The sequence below is a fragment of the Hyperolius riggenbachi genome, chromosome 1 (assembly GCF_040937935.1).
Source record: "Hyperolius riggenbachi isolate aHypRig1 chromosome 1, aHypRig1.pri, whole genome shotgun sequence".
NCBI lineage: Eukaryota > Metazoa > Chordata > Amphibia > Anura > Hyperoliidae > Hyperolius > Hyperolius riggenbachi.
This window is the reverse complement of record NC_090646.1, coordinates 257387074-257409810: the sequence shown is the minus strand read 5'-3', so window position 1 is coordinate 257409810 and position 22737 is coordinate 257387074. Positions and strand designations below refer to the sequence as shown.

Sequence of the window (22737 nt, the reverse complement as noted above, 5' to 3'; positions counted from 1 at the left end):
TTTTCATCTGGCAATGTGCTTTCACAGGTGTGAACAGAGTGAGGCATAGATTTATTTGCAGATGAAGTTGCGACAACAACATGAGGAACTTTATTAGTCACATTAACATTACTCTTGAGGTTGCATAGTTTAGGAATTTTCCCCATAGCAGGATCATAGATGGAGGATCTTAAAGAATTACTGGGAGAAAAAGATCTGTTTTTAATTGACAAGGGATCCCACATATCTTTGACAAAACTGACACATTCATGTTGATCATAATTTGCAGGAACACCTGAGGAAAAGGCATCAGATCGCACAGAGTTTAAACTCACTTGCTTTACCCCAGAAAGGCAGGAACAGTCACCCGACAACGTTGTCTCTTTATTGGAGTCAATTGGTTGGTGTGTGTGCAATTCATACAAAATCATCTGCCACACACAAATCACCGGATTCACGAAACACTTGTCACACTCACTAGATTCAATCAAATTGTACACAGAATTAATACAAGTATTAAGAATCTCTTCGCTTTCTGCGATGTAAAAATCGCAAACCGCCTTCCAATCAATATCGAACTCCTCAATCAAAGCCCCAATCTCCCATGGAGCAAATGGAGGCTCAAACAACCCTGTATCAAGGTAACACTCATACGGGTCGGGATCAGGAACATGCAGATTTTCTTACTCCTTTAATATACTGAATAATTCTGCCTATCATAGGATCCACATATGCTTTTGCTTGGGGTAATAAAACCTGAGACTGAGAAGTTTCTCTGGATTTATCACATTCAAGTGTGTTCCGAATTTCAGACTTTACAGAAATATTTTTTTATTTGTAGTTGCTATGGGCAATGGATCATTCAGCTGGGAAGCCTTCCTAGACTTTCTCCGTTTAGTCTTAGCCGCTTTAAGTGGCTGCTGTCTAGATGCAAGGGAGCTGTTACTGCATTCATTATCAAACTGAATGGTTTTGCATGGAATGGATAGAAGAGCTGATTGATTTGCAGGTACACACCCATCAAGAATAGGTGGTAAGGAAGTCTGTTTAAACCAGTGAGAAAAAATTAATGTAAGAAACTGATAAGGCTTATCATTCCAAAAATTGCTTTTCAAAATCTCATAAGCCCACTGAAACAGATCTCCTTGCAATAGAACATAAGCTATTTGGAGAGCCCACATGGACGGATCAGTGATTTGAAATGCATGGTTAAGAAAAAGTCTTACACATTCAGAAAGAAAGTCCTCTTTGGTTTCAGAGTCTAGTTTTTTAAACCTCTTAAAGGTACAAGAACCATATTCGACAAAATCGTACAAATCGGAATTTCCCTCTACACTGGGAATTTCAGTTTGGCTGGTCATACTGTAATGATTGTGGAAATAATCTCCGAGGTCAGCGCACAACATGTGCGCTGACACTGCGGAAACCCTCCACAAGCGCTTGGAAAAGGGAACCCAGCTTTGGTGCAAATGCACCTGTAGAGAGGAATTTCCAACCGGCAGATGAAGCTGTGGAGTACAGAGGAACTCGGTCTCTGTACAACCACAGATGCCAGATGGAGATTGTACGAAGTGAAGCAATACATGGTAAGATAGCCGAGAAAGAGAGAGTGAGCACAGAGACAGAATGTATGTATGTCCACCAATCTAGTCGCCAAACGGCGACGGTTGACATACAACAGCGAAGACCAAAGTGAAAAAGCAATAGCAAGAATGGCGATTGCTAATAGAGACACAAGACTGAGTAAAGACAGATCATAGGATGAATAAAGACAGAACCAATTAGCAAACTGTAATCCAACACGAAGGAACAGACAGGACTAGCTAAACGTGGTCACCACACGTTAAGCGCTTCACCGCACGTTAAGAGCAACAGCGACAAAACGTACCAACCCTGACTAATAGTTGGAACACGGAAAATGGAAACAAACAGATAACGCGAACGCTTGCCAATCGGTTGCCTCACACCAGACAACAGCAAGCATTCGTTTCAGACAAGACAGGCAGAAGGAGTAACCAGTAGCAACCGCAGCTAAGGTTATACTCCAAGGTTCAGACAAGAAAGATCCACCGCCTCTAACGCTAGGGCAAATGCGATCTAAGAACAGGACAGAACGATTTACTATCAGCCACCGCTGGCAATAGTATAATTGCACAGACAAGACAAGGCAGAATAGGCAGTACAAATTATAACACAAACCTGACTGCACTAAATAGGAGTGCAAGGAGCACTTCCCAAGAATTAACTACACTAGAATATTTAGCAAACAATTAGCAGAGGGGCTGAAACTCAAGGTAAGTCCAGCAGAACCAAACCTTTATGACCAGCAGGGAATTCTGGGAGGAAATGGCATTTATACTGCAAGCCTTCAAAAGAGGCAGAGCTATCAATAACCAGATAAGTGAATGCAAATCCCTCACCAGAACAGCAAGTCTGAAACTTGCAGAGTGAAAACAGGTCTCCTTTCCAGGGACGTGCAGCATGCAGACCTGAAAAATGTTCAAAAAGCTGCCTGCCTATGCAGACAGCAGAGCAGATCATTACATACAGTAATTTTATTCAGGCTCCTGTTATCAATGCACGGACGTAATCCGCAGTCTTTTTTCTCTACAAAGAAAAAACCTGCCCCAGCTGGGGAGGTAGGTGGTCGAATAAAACCTTTATCAAGGTTCTCTTTAATATACTCTCTCATAGCATGTTTTTAGGGCCAGAGAGGTTATACAAACGTCCCCGGGAAGGCATAGTACCTAGCAGCCAATCAATAGTCATAGGTTCTGTGAGGAGGCAATTTGTCAGCAGACTGAGGAGAAAAACCATCAGCAAAAGATTTATACTGGCACAGTAACTTGTCAGACATGATTTCTACATTGTGAAGTGGAATTTTTTTTAAACAGATCTCGGAACAAAGAGAAGACCAATTGGTGAGTTGACCAGAGCACCAATCAATGTGGGGATTGTGTGTCTACAACCACGGGAGACCTAGAACCAAGGCACTGGACGGCATTCTGAGAATAAAAAACTGCAGTTTCTCTTTTTTTTTTCTTTTTTTTGCAAAAAACAAACAAACAAACAACTAGACTGGTTATTCCAAACAATAGTAACAGGCAGTAATATTTTCTAACTTTAAGGGGAAGTCCTGGTGGTAGGCTTCGAGGACTCGAGGAGCCTTCTGTAGGAAGGGATCAGGTGGATAAGGTTGTGGTCAGAGTTCCCTAGGGCAGCGCCCTGAGCAGCTTTGTAAGCGTAGAAACAAGAAAGCACAAGGACACCGGGAGCCCGATATCGAGTATTATCGTTGCGTAATTTGGTCTATTGTAGTGAAAATATACTCACAATTCTGGGTTGCTTATCTGGCAACCACCATCAGCGCATGTGGAGAAGTACCGTCTCCACTCGGCCTTGTCGGTCGCCGTTCCCGGAAAAAAATACCACTATAAACTATAATGATATAACCCCACGTTGTGGGGTATTAATACGTACAAAATACTGTGGGAGGCGCCCTTATGACTCAGGGTATACAGCACAACATAGATATATTAAAGGTAAGCGTAAAACGTCTTACCTGGTGCAAAGACTCACACACAAAGGTAGTAGAATTCAAATTTATTTATCGCACTAAGGACAACGCGTTTCGCGACCACAAGTTGCTTCTTCAGGTCAAGTAGCGTGCTGGAGGTCAGGAATGCTCAGCTTGGGCGCCCAAGCTTAGCATTCCTGACCTCCAGCACGCTACTTGACCTGAAGAAGCGACTTGTGGTCGCGAAACGCGTTGTCCTTAGTGCGATAAATAAATTTGAATTCTACTACCTTTGTGTGTGAGTCTTTGCACCAGGTAAGACGTTTTACGCTTACCTTTAATATATCTATGTTGTGCTGTATACCCTGAGTCATAAGGGCGCCTCCCACAGTATTTTGTACAGCTTTGTAAGCGTTCTTTAGGACAGTGTAGCAATGGTCTAGCGTGTTGTTATTCTTGGGCGGGCACGTGATGTGCTGCTTATACCGGGGCAGCTCCTGTCGCAGATTTGCATTATTAAAGTCTGCCAGGACAATGAAGAGGGCTTCCGGGAGTGCAGTTTCCCACCGGGAGATGGTGTCGCTGAGTGTTTGAAGGGCACTGGCGGTGTTTGCATCTGGGGGGATGTAGACTCCGAAGAGGGCAAATGAGGAGAATTCCCTGGGTGCATACTGTGGCCTGCAGTTTATGGCTAGGAGCTCCAAGTCTGGTGTGCAGATCTTGCTCAGAGTTACTGTGCTAGTGCACCAAGCAGAGTTTATGTAGAAGCATATGCCGCCTCCCCTCTTATTCCCTGAAAGGTACTGATCGCGGTCTGCACGAAAGAGGTCATAGTCTGGCACGTGGAGCGAGTTGTCCGGTACATTGTCGTTCAACCAGGTTTCAGTGAAGCAGAGGACTGGAGTGTTTTTGGCGATGAAGGGTTTGCTGTCGAGCAGTAGGAGTAGTTTATCCACTTTGTTTGGAAGGGAGCATACGTTCGCCAGTAGGATGGCCGGAATAGGAGATCGAAGCCCCTTCCTTTTGAGTCTCACCCGTACCCCTCCCCCCCTCTTCTCCCCCTGTGTTGAATTTTCCTTGGAAGGGCGTTGGCACCGCCAGTCAGCTGTTCAAAGTGGGCACAGACTAGGTCCCACAGTGGAGTTCCTGATGATGGGTCGCACTGGGATATGAGTTCCAATTCCAGTATCGCCTCCCTGGACAAGGGGACAGAGTACCGGGTTGCCATGGAGTGAAGTGGTCAACAAGGGGTATGGACGGACGCGCAGCGCCCAGACCGTGCGCGGTACGTAGGCAGCCCCGTCCCTGCACAGTGCAGAACAGTCCCTGAGCAACACAGTCCCTAAGCAGAGCAGAGGAGCAGGGAGTGGCCAGCAAGGGGCATGACACGTACGCAGATCGTATGCAGCACAGTCCCTGAGCAGAGCTGGACAGTCTCTGAGCAGCACACAGTCCAGACAGTCCCTGAGCAGCACACAGTCCAAACAGAGCAGGATAGCACACAGTCCATACACAGCACAGTCCATAGCAGAGAAGCAAGTCAATCAATGAGCAGCACAGGCAGTAATCAGGATAAAGCAGCACCCAGCCATAAGCATGCGGTCCATAGCAGCATGAGTGAGCTGGCACAAGTAAGAGGTATATAAGTTATGATGCTCACCGTGTGGCGTTGTTCGGGGGTCGGGGTTCAGCAAGCTGATGTGGAGCAGGCCCAGAGGTACCAGGTGGCTGACCTTGCGTTCCAGGAGGCCGCGACTGAGCAGTATGGTGGATGGACGCAGAGAGGGTCGGAGCTGCACAGGGAACCCGTCGCAGATGAGCCGGCTGAGGAGATGGAGCCCACAGCCGTTGGGGACCCACAGATGTGCGGGAGCTGAGCTGATGCAGGCAGGAGGGACCACGTGGACCCCAGACGCAGAGACCCCCAAGCGGCAAGTAGGAATTTGAGCGGCTGGAGGGCTGCTGGAGCGAGGGCCCTGGAGGAGTCAGCGGTGGGAGGCAGGTTGGATCCGGCAAGAAAGAATCTGAGCGGCTGGAGGGCTGCTGGAGCGAGGGCCCTGGAGGAGACAGCGGTGGCTGGAGAGAGCTGAGTGGGCTGGAGGAGCCACGTGGGAGCCAGGCGCAGGGATGCAGAGGCCCTCCTGCGGTAGAAGGAAGCTGAGCGGCTGGAGGACTGCTGGAGCGAGGGTCCCGTAGGAGACATTGGTGGAAGGCAGAGTGGTTCCGGAGGAGCGATGTGGAGACCCGCGGATGTGCAGGAGCTGAGCGGGCCGAGGGAGCCACGTGGGAGCCAGGCGCAGTGGTGCAGAGGCCCTCGGACGACCAGAGAGAAGCTGAAGCGAGGGGCCGGCGGTGGCAGGCTGAGTGAATCCCGGACGCAGGTGAGATGGATCCGTGGCAGGTGATGATGGAGAGTCGGAGCGGGAAGCCCAGGACCGTTGCGCTGTCCTCCGCTCTAACACCCTCCACTATACTGGCACTGAATACTGTGAGCTATAACTACAACGTAGTACGTACACTAAAACGGCAGCGGCATAATCTTCTGCAGTATGGCGGCCCTGCCGGAGTTTGCGTAGTTTACGAACTGCAGTAGAAGATACATCTGGATCAGCATAAATCACAGCCATAACTTTAAAGAACTTGTTTACAGATGTAAAGGCTACATGCTCGGGCGGTAACCCATACGCCCAAGTTTGCGAGTCACCTTGTAATATAGTCTTAATGAGCGATATTTTCTGGGATTCAGAACCAGATGACCTTGGTCTAATTTTAAAGTATGTCAAACATCGATTCATAAAGTTGCTAAAATGAGATCTGGAACCAGAAAATTTTTCAGGCATTGGCATCTTAGGCTCAACGATAGGGGGAACTACAAACTGCTCTCTACGACCTGCTGAGTGCTCAGATTGCGGTGCATTTAGCAACTGTGTCAACTGATCTTGCTGATCAGCGACTGTTGTATTGAGTTGATTCACAGCAGTCGCAAAAAGCTGAACCTGACATTGCAACTACTCCATGATAATACTTTATGGTCCGTTATAATGTAGAGGGGAGGGAGACAGAGAGACAGACAGAGAGACAGAGAGACAGAGAGAGAGACAGAGACTTAGGCACAATAGCAAGGCAAGGTCCAGTTCTCAGCGTACTGATAGCTATAATGGACACTGGACAACTGACAAGTCAGGACTTAAGTACTGAGCAGAAGTAGCAAGCCACGCCCCCTAGAACTTCCAGCCACTCAGCAACGCTCCTGCATGAGCCAGTGTCAGCTGACTCTACGTCAGCTGACACACCTCACACCTGTCTCCTCAGCCTATAAAGGCTGTTGTGAATCGTGCGCGCCCACCTGGGGACACGGCTGGAACCGTTGCGCCAACTCACGCCCACAGGGGAGCCGGGGATGCCGCCAAAGGAGGATGCAGTATGCGGCTTCTGCCGCTGCCTGGAACCGCTAGAGGAGCCGCCGTAACAGTTTGTAACAGTGTGTGTGTGTATGCACCCATAAGGTTCTGTTAGAACCTTTATTTGTTAATGATGAGCTATTACTGAATGAAGATGCTTGGCAGATCTACCTGTGCAGAAACATGTAGGCTTGAGAAGAAATATTGTTATGTGCCAAAATGAACTTGTCAACGTGGATACGAGTATGTGTGATTGCTTCGCGTCGTGCGGCTTTAACGACTATGAGCAAATTGAGTAGGTAATCTCTCATACTACATGGGAGATGTAAAATTGAAAGACAATTGGCCAATCCAAATTAAATGTGTATATATACCCTAAATTATCTTTTCTTTATTACAGTAGCTCAACATTAAAATAAACGTGTAACGATCGGTGTCAGCACACAGAGAGAATCTGATCATTGATGATCTGCAGAATCATCAACAATACAGATGTATACCTGACTATGGATGATCTGCAGAATCACCAACAATACAAGTATGACTAACCTCTGGACACCCAATAAAGTGTAAGTGTTTGGTGTAACTGTAGGCTATCTCCCGTGAGGCGGGAGACACAAGCAGCTTGGCCAAGAACCACCTGAGGGGCAGGTGGCCCTGGAAAGTGCAGGGACTATCTCCTTTAGAGAGGGAATAGTGAGAACCTGGCAACCAGGGATATCTGGAGATCAGATATAGACTGTACTGCAGCCAGGGGACTCCAGGGAAAGAGGCCACTGGCTGCTAACAGGCCGGACTCTCTGAGGAGCAGGAGTCCTAGTTGCAACTGACACTTGGTGGAATTGTGTCACTGCTAGTACAGATAGACTGAGCACTCAAGGGGTGAGTGACAGCCTGGAAGGTCGGGCAGGCCAGGTCGGCAACACACGAGCAGACAAGGTACAGAGACAGAAGGCAGATTCGGTAACCGGGTACAGGCAGGGTCTGGCAACTGGTAGGCAGATATGCAGAGGTACCGAATCAGAAAGCAACAGAGAGGTCGACAGAGCAAATAGTCATAACAGCAATAGAGCAGAGTCCTAGTCTGAGGTGTGAGGTCCGTGGTCTCGACACCCAGGAACTAGTCTAAAGTATAACACAGCAATGACACAGTAATCCTAAGCTTGAGTGTGAGGTCCTTGGTCACAACACCCCGGAACTGGTCTAAAGTATAACACAGCAATGACACAGTAATCCTAAGCTTGGGTGTGAGGTCCTTGGTCACAACACCCCAGAACTGGTCTAAAGTATAACACAGCAATGACACAGTAATCCTAAGCTTGGGTGTGAGGTCCTTGGTCACAACACCTCGGAACTAGTCTAAAGTATAACACAAGCGTAATCTGGCTAAGTGTGAATTCCCAGGTCCACCTGGCTCTAACACACTGTAGGATCTGACTGAGGGCTGAGTGCTCACACGTAAGTATTCGCAACGGCAGACAACTTGAGACTGACCAGCGAGATCTATATATAGTGCAGCGCTCCTCAGCGCCACTCAGCCAATCAACAGCTGCGCTGGGATCAGCTGATCGACCTGATCAGCTGATCCCTCTCCTACTGGCATAAAGGTCCTGCCTCCCAGCGCGCGCGCGTAGCTCTCCATCTGTGTGCACTAGAAGGCTCAGACAAACCAGACGCATGCTGCTGTGCGGAAACCGCCGGTCTGAACGCGGAAACAGCCGCCCCGCTGCCAGACCGCGCAGCGGCATCTCCGCAATCCATTACAAAACGGTAATTCATTAAGAAAATCAGGATTGCATAAGAGTACAAGGCTTTTAAGCAGGAAGAACAAATATACAGTATATGCACACCTACTCAGGACTTACCAATCAAAATCAAAGTTAACTGGAGCAGAGTTATCACAACCAAAAGAAAATAAAAACCAGCACACATCAATTGTTTCACTTTTGCAATAGATTTCCCTCCATTTTGCTTGCACTTGTGTTGATAAATCTGCCTGTCTTGTATCTATCTGATAAAATCCTGTATTTAATTATTTTTGTCATAAGCATCAAAAACATACATGTGTGTTAGATGGCTGTGGATGCAGTAGTGATGGGTCATTCGCGAACGAGCCGGCTCTAAGAGCCTGCTCTTTGCTGCGAACGACAAGAGCCGGTGCTCAGGGCGCTGAGGCATGCCGGGAGATGTAGTCCTCCTTCTGTAGCTTGTAGGGGTGTATGGGGCAGAGCAGCAGCAGCCGGAATACTAAACTTTAAATAAGATGTATAGACAAGTTACTTGTTATAGTTTTTCATCTCGGATTTAACACTGCAGTCTATGTGGCACCCAAATTAGCCACTCCTGTATTTTTTAGTTGCTGGTTGGATAGTTACAGAGTGGAAATTGTCTTTATATTTTACTTGGTGAACCACTTTACATTTATAGAGGTTCTAATTTTGTCCCAGATATTTTCTGTGCAGGCCTCCTAATCTTTTTAGTTTTTAAAACCCTGCATACTGCCATTTTCCTGATGTACTTTCTGTGTTCATTTTTTTTTCTGGCATTTTTAAATTACTTTGATTGAATCTGCTGGAGATCTGCCTGCATACTCTAAAGGGGCCCATACACTTACCGATTTTCCCGCCGATATACAGCCGATTCGATCACTGTGATCGAATCGGCTGTGAAATCGTTGCGCAAATGCTGACCGAAAGATCGATTTCCGTCCAAAATCGATCGTTTCTGTCCGTGCGGAAGATTTTGCTCGATCGCCGGCGGGTCGGAATGTGTTGATAGCGGCGTTCGAACACCTAAAGACCGATGCTAGCAGCAATACATTACATTTCATGCTGAAATCGATTCACAATCTGTTTGCAGTAAAGGCAGCCATACGATCCCTCTCTGATCAGATACGATCAGAGAGGGCTCTATCTGTTGGTCGATCTGATGGCAAATCAAGCAGTATATGGCCACCTTAAGGCTATCCCGCATTGCTGGCAGTATCAAGACAAGACAAGACAAATAACATTTATATTGCGCTTTTCTCCTTGCGGACTCAAAGCGCCAGAGCAGAGCAGCAGCCACTAGGGCGCGCTCTATTGGCAGTAGCAGTGTTAGGGAGACTTGCCAAAGGTCTCCTACTGAATTAATGCTGGCTTACTGAACAGGCAGAGCCGAGGTTCGAACCCTGGTCTCCTGTGTCAGAGGCAGAGCCCTTAACCATTACACCACCAGCCAACTGCCAACTATCACCTATCAAAGCACCCAGCCTCCCCAGCCTGCACTGGCTACCTAATACTGATATATATGGGCATATGGCTGCTTAATTCTGTTTTCTAGGGAACATGGCTACTTAATTTATGTATACAGGGTCCATTTGGCTACTAAACTATTTTATTTTGACGCACCTGGCTATTTATTTTGTTTATTCTAAGGCACCTGGCTACTTAATTATTTTATCTGGAGATGTGTGACTACTTAATATTTTTATTTAGTGGCATTTGACTACTTCATGAATTATCATGAGGCATGTAACTACTTGATTATTTTATCTAAGGTTTATCTGGTCAGACCGACTCTCTGTGAATAACACTTATTTTGTGTATCTTTTTGTTATTTTGTGTATTCTTGGGTCTGCCAAAGACCCATCATGACCATGCCCATGTTCCAGTGCATGGTGACACCTATTTTGTTTGCCCCACATTTGTCCTTCTCCCTGTTATGGACTGTCCTCAGAAGTGTTCACAATTTATTCCCTACCATTATCTAATGTCCTACCAAATTATTTATTTATTTATATAGTGCAAAATGTCTGGAGTACATGCGTACGTGAGCCCAAAACTTTCCTGGTGGGCCCTTAGTGTCCCAGTCCGACCCTGCTAAGATCACTAATAGGGGAAGAGGGAGAGCACTAGATAACATAGGGATGCCATTATCAGCCCTGGTTTGCATAAAACTATACTGTATTGTATAGCGGCCAGGCACAGTAGTACACATAGTGAATGATGCAGCATGATAATGGTGATAAAGTGTTTTCATTCTTGCCCACACTGTGCTATAATATAGTGAAGTGCGTAGTAACTTGCTAAATGCATTGTTCATTCTTCTGAATACTGCACAAATGTTTGTCATTTAGTTCTTTTTTCGAGCAGTTTACATTTTATGTCTAGTCACCTGAGAAACGTAAACATGGGCTGTTACTGTAGGATAAATCTTCAGACTGGTTGCTACTTGTGAAAAAGAAGTGGGTGTGTAAATAATTATCATAAGCTGTGGACTCCACCAGTTAAACTTCATGCTTTCATCCCATGCTAATACAGTTAAGAATTTAGTCACATGACTTTTTCCAATCACCAATAGCAGACTGGGAATTAGATTTCTCTGGGATGCTGCTGTTCCTTGCCATGTAGATGGCTGGAAATCAGGGATAAGGCACAGTACAGAGATCTGTCTAATCTATACTGTGTCTAGAGATTATTTTCTCATAACCCAATGATGAAGATGAGATAAATAGGCTTCTCTGGATAATTTATTTGTGTCTGTTTTCTATTTAATGTTGCCAGCATCCCAGCTACATCAGTTTTTCCAGACACTTCCTGAGGATGGGGGCTGGAGCCCTTGCTGTTTGTGTGAGTACATGGGATTTCTGTGGCTAATAGTGTTGTCCGGATCATGAACGATTCGGATCTTTGATCCGAATCTATTTTATGAGTCGATCATCCGAATCATCAAAATGAACGATTCGGATCGCAAAAGGGGCGGGGCCAGGAGCGACACGCCCCCTCTCAGCGGGCAGCGGGGTCTTGGAAGCAGAGCTGAGATGGATCGCTCTGTTGGATGGGAGGCAGCCTTGCAGGGAGACAGGTAGATGAGAGAGAGGGGACATGGGTGCCACTGCCAGATATGTGTAGAGCACACATACTGGCTATAACGTGCTGCCCATTATAGGCTGGCTGTTCCGTAGTGTTGCACAGTGAACACATTGGAAGCTTTTGGCTCAGCACAGCTCAGTAACTTTGCAGACAGTGTGATTAAAAGGCAATATAATCCTCCTGCACTCGGCACTAAACAGCTGCACTTATCTTCTGGGAATGCTTTCTTTCACTGTGCGACCTTTTCTTTCAAAGTGTACAGATGAACATATAGGTGAAATATATGTAAAGCATATGACTTCAGCATGTGGGTATTACGTGCAAACATTTCTGCTCTCTGCTCGTCCCTCCTCCCTTCTCTGTCCACTCCCTGCCCTCTGTCCATCTTCTCCCCTTCTCTGTGTGTCCACTCCCTCCCCTTCTCCTGTCCACAGACCTGTCCTGCTGTTCATTTCACCCCCGAATGCTTCCGGTAGTAAAATGATCCGAGATTCGGATCAAAGATCCGGATCTCTTCAATGATCCGATTCGAATCATCCGGATCATTTAAAAGATCCGAACTTCCCATCTCTAGTGGCTAAATGCTGTATGACTCACAGGCAGGCACAATCAACTTCTTTGGACTTTCACTTCCGCTTTGATTTACAATGTCTGAGCTTTGCAGTTTTGTTTTCTAGCTTAAAGTACCACATTTATGTAGTCGTGTTTTGTTTGCTTTTGCTTTTTTGCCTTCTATTTGTGTAGGGTAGAGACCTTATTACCTTTAAATAGGATATCTTTTATAAAGGAATGTAGTAGTAGTAATTTTATACGTGCTGTACTCCTGGGCGTTGTTCTGTGTCTTAGCAACATTGTTTTTGGTTCTTCTATGGTTACTGTCTAGATTTTCATTCAGGTATTCTGGCAGTTAGTTGGTATATTTATTGCTTGTACAGTACAAGCATGAACGTTTTAAAGGGAAACTAAGTAATTATGTAGTAAACATGCAGAAACCATGCGTAAACAAAAGTGGCATAAAAAAATTGTCAAAAAAAGTCCAGAAAACACAACGCTCAAGGCTCCAGACTCCATTTAAATCAATGGGAAGCGAAATATATCACCAAGTACTTGTAGGTGATATAAAATCGGTAGTCAAGTCAGAAATAATGCGCCCATTTTTCTTTGTGAATTTCGATTTTTTTGCAGGAATTACCAACTTTTACCGCACTTTTTACCCATATGTAAAATTTTGTGAATGTCAAGATGTTCTTATTTCAGTCGGGAATTTACCCATAGTGCTTTTTTGTATGCGGAAAATAGAAAATTGTGAATAGAGTCCATTGTGATGACCATGGCTTTGAATGCATGCTGCAATTTCACACAGCTGGCCATCTGCAGCAATAATAACACTGTTCTGGGGAACTGTAGGTTGCCACATTTATAAATAGGATCCTAACGCCCATTTCACACAGGCAAATGACAAGCGGTGAATTCACTGCCTTTAAGCTTTCTCCTGCACCGTTGCTTGTTAGCGCTCGGTATTGGCAGGCAGCCCCAGCCATGATCTGAGCGTGGCCACAGCCATGCTTGGACTCGACATGTTGCAGTCCTCTGCCGCCCTGTAACACCACCGCATGTCAGCACTTGACACACATGGTGTTACTACTGCTGCAATTCGGCTGCATTTAAATTGCACCTGAATTGCACTGGCGGGGGTGGTAGACAGGAGAATGAACTGCTCAGCAAGTGCGCAGTTCAGCCTCCCATCTGAAAGAGGCCTAAATGTTGCATTGTTACAAAATAAATGGTCTTTGTCTTAAAGGGATACTGTAGGGGGGTCGAGGGAAAATGAGTTGAACTTATCCGAGGCTTCTAATGGTCCCCTGCAGACATCCTGTGCCCACGCAGCCACTCCCCGATGCTCCGGCCCCGCCTCCAGTTCACTTCTGGAATTTAAAGTCTGAAATCCACTGCACCTGCGTTGCCGTGTTCTTGCTCCCGCTGATGTCACCAGGAGCGTACTGCGCAGTCGCAGACCATACTGGGCCTGCGCAGTACGCTCCTGGTGACAACAGCAGGAGCAAGGACACGGCAACGCAGGCGCAATGGTTTTCAGACTTTAAAGTCTGAAATATCAGAAGTGAACTGAAGGTGGGGCCGGAGAATCGGTAAGTGGCTGCGCTGGCACAGGATGTCTGCGGGGGACCATTAGAAGCCCCGGGTAAGTTCAGCTCATTTTCCCCCGACCCCCCTACAGTATCCCTTTAAGGCCCGTACAGACACATGATTAAAGTCAGCTAAGGCAGCCGATAACGACCACCTCAGCCGATAATCAGGTGTGTACAGCAGCCCCCAATGAGTGACCATCCCCTGGCTAACGATCCACCTGGTGGATCAATTTAGACAAGTACAGCTGATTTGCTTTGTGCACGCCACTCCCCTGCCTGCCACGTGACGCCACATCTGCGCATAGCAAAAGAGTGCTTTGTCAGCTTTACAGCTGACTCCGTATCTGTATTGCATTTGCCCAGCAAATTTAGCTGTGGGATTGTGTCCCAATCCCTAATAGACAACATATGACATCCCGTGTGTATATAGTATACTAAAGGCAAATATTGACAAAAAGTTAGTCAACTCACTTAAAAAAAGGTATCCTCATCCAGCACTGTTACCACCGTTGAAGTTATTCGACCAACTGGTCAAATACGCCTTCGGGATCCTCGGAAGGCTCTGGAAGCACTTGTGTCCTTCAGTGCTTCCAAAGGAGGATGGCTCTGCACTGCGCATGCGTGCACTTGCTCATGCGCAGCATGGAGCCGCTTGTCTTCCGAACCCTTCCAACAGCTCCTGGCAGGTGGAGGACAGCTGTGGAATGAGAATCTACGTTTTGTTTTGTTTTTTTTACAGGACACTTCAATATTGCTTTAAATGTGCAAAATATAGGGACTGAATCCAGGAAGGCAGAAGTACCACTGGAGCGACACTGGGCAGGGCACAGGCAAGAGAAAAGTCAGGTTGTCTAAGGGCTGGTTCAGACAGACGCCTTCCAGGGTTTCCATTCTGGGGTGTCTCATTCTGGGGCTTGTGCGGGCCTTTGGCGGCGATTGGAGGCGTCCCGTCGTGATCAACGTTTTTCGTACCCGCAGGGGGACATGAAGACGCTGCAGTTAATCGACCATGGAAGCCGCATGATGTGTCCAGGGTCATCTGAAACGACGGGGAAAATTGGGATTGGAACGCTGCATTTGTGTAAACGACGGTAAAAGGGTGATATAAACACTTCCTTTCGCTTGAATAGGAGCGTTGTATCAGACACTCGCGGTAAATGCCGCCAAGCATCCATGTGAACTGGCCCTTAGTAGGTAAAGGTGATATCCTCCCTCCTATTGTGTCCCCACCCCCGATTAGATTGTAAGCCTTTGGCATGGCCCTTTTTCCCTGTGTATCCTACCTGACCGTGCTCACAGAATAACGTGAACTTGAATTACTTGGTGAATGCGACCATACAGTGTGAGGCATACTTTTCAATGACAGTAAGCCTCAGTTCCGGGTGAAATACTCATTTATGCTCTTGCATTGTCACAACGGGACCCATTGCACCACATGCAGTGTGATAGCCTCAAAGGACTATCACTACTTCTGCGACAGTTTGCCAAACAGTGCGACAGTGGGCCCTTACTGAAATCAATTCCCCTCCGGCTACTAGAGCTGCAACCAGAGGGAAAAAAATGAATGCTTATCTATAAAGATTTTGCCTTGGTGGCCACATTAGCCCTGAAGAAGCTAAAATAAAGAAAATATTCACAAATCATTTTGTGTGACATTATCTGCATCGGCAAGTTAGTATGATCTACACCTCCACAGTACCACAAAGCTGCTCATGCATGAGTGGCTTCGTACTACTCCTGCATAGAGTGCATTAGCGCTTGTACATGGACAGGAATGAGGCCACAAGAACAAATACGACAATCGCTTGTCAGATGTGTTGTAAAGGGATCCTGCACAGGAACGGTGGGCTGGTGTAACGAATACGCCACTAGGCGGCGTTTCTCGGAAGGATTGCGGATCTTTGGCCGCATCCGCTCCGGTAAGCATACCTTCTATTGCGGCATGCGGAACTCTGTCAGCATCCTCCCCGCAAGTCCGTGCGGGCACATCGCGCCAAACTCACCGGCATGTTACTCTGTGTGACTGTTTCCCCTACTATAGGGAGTGCGCGCGCACACCGGCCTCCCTTTTATACAATGAAGAAATGTGCCAGCTGACTTGGAGGTCAGCTGACGTCAGGCAGGTCCTTGAGCCTTCTCTGATTGGTTGCAGCTCTAGGAGGTCCTTCATGTCCCAGGCAGTATATAAGGAAGTGTTTGACACTGGCACTTCGTCTGTGTTTGCGACACCCTGTGTTAGCGCTCAGACCTTAGTCAGTTCCCGGTGTGTAAAGTGCGGCAGGACCCCGTTACTTGCACACGCAGTTAGCCTGATTGATCTCATTGTATTTGACTTTTGCCTGTTTCTTGACTATTCTCTCGCCTTCTGATATTGTACTTTGCCTCTCTGATCTCCTGCTGACCTTGGCTCGTTTCCGACTCTGATATCCGTCTCCTGATTCTGTACCTCACTGCCTGTATCGTTGCTGAACCTATTTCTGTCCGACCTTCCTCTCTTCAGTGGCTCGTCTCCCACTGAGGGGTTTCCATTATAGAGGTTCGCCTCTCTGAGACGCCTGGCCTCTAGTACACCATTACTACTAGAGGCTGAGACTCCTCCACTGCTTTCCTTGGAGGATCTCACACACGGGGTTCCTATTCAAAGGTAACCACACCTCTGAGGAATCGCAGTTTGGTGGATATTTCCACAAAGCTTCTCTCATCTTGAATTGTATTTTTGTGTGTTCATTCCTGTGCCATTACCTGCATTATTTGGTGATTCTGCAGATCACCATATAATCAGTTAGCCTCTGCATTACTAGTGATCCTGCAGATCACTAGTGATCAGGGATCCTGAGTCTAACACAGGGGTCGAGTCCTGCGTGAACGCGGGTGAACGGCGTCCACCCACTTTTTCTTCAAAGTGAACGCCGTTCACCCTGGCTTGTGTGGAGGGGGCAGAGCAGGGAAGGCGAGCTATGGGGACAGCGGGGATGGGTGGACATCTCCCCCCCCATCCCTCACCTTTGTGCTCCCCTTCCTGCCTCTCCCCTCCAGCGTTTTTAAGTGTCGGGCCCGGCGGCGAAAGTGGGCGGAGACTTTCTGCATTCCAGTCGCATGGGACGCTCCGCTCTGCGTGCGGCTAGTCTGGTCTTCTAGCCGCACACAGAGCGGAGCGTCCCATGCGACTGGAACGAGGTAAGTCTCCGCCCACTTTCGCCGCCGGGCCGACACTTAAAAACGCCGGAGGGGAGAGGCAGGAAGGGGAGCACAAAGGTGAGGGATTGGGGGGAGATGTCCGCCCATCCCCGCTGTCCCTATAGCTCGCCTTCCCTGCTCTGCTCCCTCCGGGTGGGGGCACACCTGGCTACCTGGGCACATATACCCCTGACTACATATACTGGCCACATATACACCTGCCTACATATACTGGGGACATATACACCTGCCTACATATACTGGGGACATATACCCCTGCCTACATATACTGGGGACATATACACCTGCCTACATATACTGGGGACATATACACCTGCCTACATATACTGGGGACATATACACCTGCCTACATATACTGGGGACATATACACCTGCCTACATATACTGGGGACATATACACCTGCCTACATATACTGGGGACATACACCCCTGCCTACATATACTGGGGACATACACCCCTGCCTACATATACTGGGGACATATACACCTGCCTACATATACTGGGGACATATACACCTGCCTACATATACTGGGGACATATACACCTGCCTACATATACTGGGGACATATACACCTGCCTACATATACTGGGCATATATACCCCTGCCTACATATACTGGGCATATATACCCCTCGCTACATATACTGGGGACATATACACCTGCCTACATATACTGGGCATATATACCCCTGCCTACATATACTGGGCATATATACCCCTCACTACATATACTGGGGACATATACAACTGCCTACATATACTGGGGACATATACCCCTGCCTACATATACTGGGGACATATACCCCTGCCTACATATACTGGGGACATATACACCTGCCTACATATACTGGGGACATATACCCCTGCCTACATATACTGGGCATATATACCCCTGGCTACATATACTGGGGACATATACACCTGCTTACATATACTGGGGACATATACCCCTGCCTACATATACTGGGGACATATACCCCTGCCTACATATACTGGGGACATATACCCCTGCCTACATATACTGGGGACATATACCCCTGCCTACATATACTGGGGACATATACCCCTGCCTACATATACTGGGGACATATCCCACTGGCTACATATACTGGGCACATATACCCCTGGCTACATATACTAGGCAACTATACCTCTGGCTACATATACTGGGGATTACTATACTCATGGCTACTTATACTCTGGACACCTATAGACCTGGCTACCTGGGGGTACCTATTTTGGGGGAACTGCTGTCAGATTATCTGCATTTTTGTGGAATCGCTGTTATGTATTTTGGGGAACAGCTGCCAGATTATGTGTATGTTAGGAGAACGGCTGCTGCCAGATTACGTGTATTTTGGGGAACTGCTGCCAGATTGTGTATGTTTGGGGGACCACTACTGCCAGATTATATGTCTTTTGGGTGTTACGTGTATTTTGGGTGATCCGCTGCCAGGTTTCGCGTATTTTGGGGAACTGCTTCCAAATTATGTGTATGTTGGTGGAACTGCTGCTGCCACATTGTCCATTTTGGGGGAACCACTTCCATATTATCTGTATTTTGGAGGAACTTCTACCAGATTATGTGTCTTTTTGGTGAAATGCTGTCAGATTACATCAATTTTTGGGGGATACACTACGGCAGAGCTCAAACTTCATTGGCAGACCTTTTCCATCACTGCTAAGGTCATGTATATTTGGCCCCACCCATGACCACGCCCACGGTGTGCTTGACCACGCCCATTTTTTGTCGCGCCGCAGAGGTTCTCCAGGTGAGTCCACTCACTTCTTTTCCCAGGACTAGACCCCTGGTCTAACACATTCATTACATCTGGAGAATGATTTACTGAGGTAAGTAACTTTTACCTTATTTCTCCTTACAGGAGGTTCACTTTACTTCCAATAGTTTTTTTTTTTAAATAAACGGCATATAAAACAATGTATAGCATGTCACGTATTTAGCTTTATTTGAGAATACAGCAATGTATAACAATAAGCCATAGTTGGAATGTTGTATGGACATTGATGAGGGTAAATGCAACCCAATATCAACATTATAACAATATTTGAATGCATACATAACAAAACGTAATAAAATACTTTCTTTTTTTTATACAGCTATATAGGATAGTGGCAATCAGGAAGGCTAAATATGAAGCTGGGTGAATGACAGTTGTGTGCTTGGGAGTTGCCCTTCAGATTAGCAACCCAAGGGTTCTCCATTGAATGCCTGATCTAGTCTTAATGTGGAACTTTATTTTGGAAATTAAACAGTACCCTTTGTGTTATACAGTTTTTCCTAAGAACTAAACAGTCAGGTAAACAGAACAGACAAGTTTAAACATCGACAACAGTCACTAAACGAATGACCCAACACAATTTTCATTGGCCACTCTTGGCTTGGTGGATTTGGGTTTTACACACCTTTTATAACTGAAGGTCGAATAAAGAAAACCTAGAACTTAAAGGGAAGATCTGGGGAGAATAAAAAACAAAAATCTACTTACCTGGGGCTTCCTCCAGCCCCTTGCAGCTATCCTGTGCCCTCGCCGCAGCTCCGCTCCCCGCTGGTGGCCCGGGGTCCCCTCTGGTGCAAGATGCCTACTGCGCCTGCGCCTCTCTAAATTGCACTGACGTCATATGGACTGTACTGCGCAGACGCAGTAGTTCTGCGCCTGCACAGTATAGTCCTGATGACCTCAGTGCGACTGAGCCGCGCGCTGAAGCGCAGTAGATGCTGTGCTGGCGAGGTCGGCATCTGCACTGGAGGGGACCGGGAGCCACCAGAGCTGCGGCGAGGGCACAGGACGGCTACTCGGGGCTGGAGGAAGCCCCAGGTTAGTAGATTTTTGTTTTTAATCACCTCGGACCTTCCCTTTAAGCCTAGTACACATGTTGAAATTTTGTAACAGATCCGATAATTTCCGACCGGTCTGATACCGAATTATTTTGGGTAATTATTGATGGGAAATTGATTGCATTATCAATCGGGATCAGTTTGAATGTCCACACATGATGCAACTTCCTATCACATCGATCTGTCGATGTGACGGAACATTGCATCGTGTGTACTAGGCTTTAAAACTCAATTTGAAAATGAAATGATATCTGGTCTTTTCCTTTAACTGAGGCCTGCTTCAGGTATACAGGGGGATGCGAAAGTTTGGGCAACCTTGTTAATAGTCATGATTTTCCTGTATAAATCGTTGGTTGTTACGATAAAAAATGTCAGTTAAATATATCATATAGGAGACACACACACATATTTGAGAAGTAAAATTATTATTATTATTATTTAGTATTTATATAGCGCCAACATCTTATGCAGTGCTGTACAGAGTATATTGTCTTCTCACTTAACTGTCCCTCAGAGGGGCTCACAATCTAATCCCTACCATAGTCTTATGTCTATGTATTTATTGTGTAATATATGTATCATAGTCTAGGGCCAAATTAGGGGGGCACCAATTAACGTATCTGTATGTTTTTGGGGTGTGGAAGGAAACCAGAGTACCTGGAGGAAACTCACACACACACACAGGGAGAACATACAAACTCCTTGCAGATGTTTACCTGTCTGGGATTCGAACCAGGGACCCAGCTCTGCAAGGCGTGAGCGCTGCTCCAGCATAGGTAGTATGCTGCCCCAGTGTAGATAGTAGATCTGCCCCCAGCGTAGGTAGTATGCTGCCCAGCATAGGTAGTAGATCTGCCCCCAGTGTAGGTAGTATAGCTGCCCCAGCGTAGGTAGTATAGCTGCCCCAGCGTAGGTAGTAGATCTGTCCCCAGCGTAGGTAGTATGTTGCCCCAGTGTAGGTAGTAGATCTGCCCCCAGCGTAGGTAGTATGCTGCCCCAGTGTAGGTAGTAGATCTGCCCCCAGCAAAGGTAGTATAGCTGCCCCAGCGTAGGTAGTATGCTGCTCCAGTGTAGGTAGTAGATCTGCCCCCAGCAAAGGTAGTATAGCTGCCCCAGCGTAGGTAGTATGCTGCTCCAGTGTAGGTAGTAGATCTGTCCCCAGCGTAGATAGTATGATGCCCCCGTGTAGGTAGTAGATCTGTCCCCAGAGTAGGTAGTATGCTGCCCCAGTGTAGGTAGTAGATCTGCCCCCAGTGTAGGTAGTATGCTGCTCCATTGTAGGTAGTAGATCTGTCTCCAGCATAGGTAGTATGCTGCCCCAGTGTAGGTAGTAGATCTGTCCCCAGCGTAGGTAGTATGCTGCCCAGCCAGAGCAGCCGCCGCTCGTGCATCCTTCTGAGCTGGCGGCCGCTACCTCTATGGCTGTTCCCACCACTCGCGTCAGGCGTCTCCCCACCTCCTCTCCCTCTGTAGTGCTACAAGAAAATGGCCACCGATGTCCAGACATCGGCGTCCATTTTCTTGTAGCACTAAAGAAGGGAGAGAGAGAGAGCGGGGCGGCGAGCGGCTGGGGGTGCTCAGGAGGTGCTTGGGGAATTTTAGGTGGTGCTAAAGCACCCCCCTGGCGCTTATTGGATTTACAGAAAGTGTGCAATAATTGTTTAAACAAAATTAGGCAGGTGAATAAATTTGGGCACCACAAAAAATAAATGAAATCAATATTTAGCAGATTCTCCTTTTGCAGAAATAACAGCCTCTAAACGCTTCCTGTAGGTTCCAATGAGAGTCTGGATTCTGGTTGAAGATATTTTGGACCATTCCTCTTTATAAAACATCTCTAGTTCATTCATGTTTGATGGCTTCTGAGCATAGACAGCTATATTTAACTCACACCACAGATTTGCAATTATATTCAGGTCTGGGGGCTGAGATGGCCATTCCAGAAAGTTGTACTTGTTCCTCTGCATGAATGCGTCAGTGGATTTTGAGCAGTGTTTAGGGTCGTTGTCTTGTTGAAAGATCCACCCCCGGCGAAGCTTCAGCTTTGTCACTAATTCCTGGACATTGGTCTCCAGAATCTGCTGATACTGAGTGGAATCCATGCATCCCTCAACTTTGACAAGATTCCCAGTTCCTGCACTGGCCACACAGCCCCACAGATGTAACCACCAGCATATTTTACTGTAGGTAGCAGATGTTTTTCTTGTAATGCTATTTTTCCTCCATGCATAACACCCCTTGTTATGCCCAAATAACTCAATTTTAGTTTTATCAGTCCACAGCACCGTACTCCAAAATGAAGCTTGCTTGTCCAAATGTGCTTTAGCATACTTCAAGCGGCTCTGTTTGTGCTGTGGGCGGTGAAAAGGCTTCATCTGCATCACTTTCACATACAGCATCTCCTTGAGTAAAGTGCGCCAAATGGTTGAACGATGCACAGTGACTCCATCTTCAGCAAGATGATGTTGTAGGTCTTTGGTGCCGGTCTGCGGTTTGACTCTGACTGTTCTCACCATGCGTCACTTCTGTTTATCCGAGATTTTGCTTGGTCTGCCACTTCGAGCCTTAACTTGAACTGAGCCTGTGGTCTTCCATTTCCTCATTATGTCCGTAACTGTGGAACCAATCAGCTTAAATCTCTGAGACAGCTTTCTGTATCCTTCCCCTAAACCATGATGGTGAACAATCTTTGTCTTCAGAGGTCATTTGAGAGTTGTTTTGAGACCACCATGTTGCTACTTTTCAGAGAAAATTAAAAGAAAAGGGAAACTTACAATTGACCCC

General features: G+C 46.8%; 1 protein-coding gene across 1 annotated transcript in view; it reads left to right on the top strand.

The window, feature by feature from the left end:
• The first annotated feature begins 11431 nt into the window (after nucleotides 1–11431).
• FAM13A (family with sequence similarity 13 member A) overlaps nucleotides 11432–22737 on the top strand; it is a 397958-nt gene continuing 386652 nt past the window's right edge. The window contains exon 1 of the mRNA XM_068233233.1: nucleotides 11432–11507. Within this exon, the coding sequence (XP_068089334.1) occupies nucleotides 11481–11507 (27 nt within the window). The 5' untranslated portion in view covers nucleotides 11432–11480. The remainder of the gene's footprint in view (nucleotides 11508–22737) is intronic.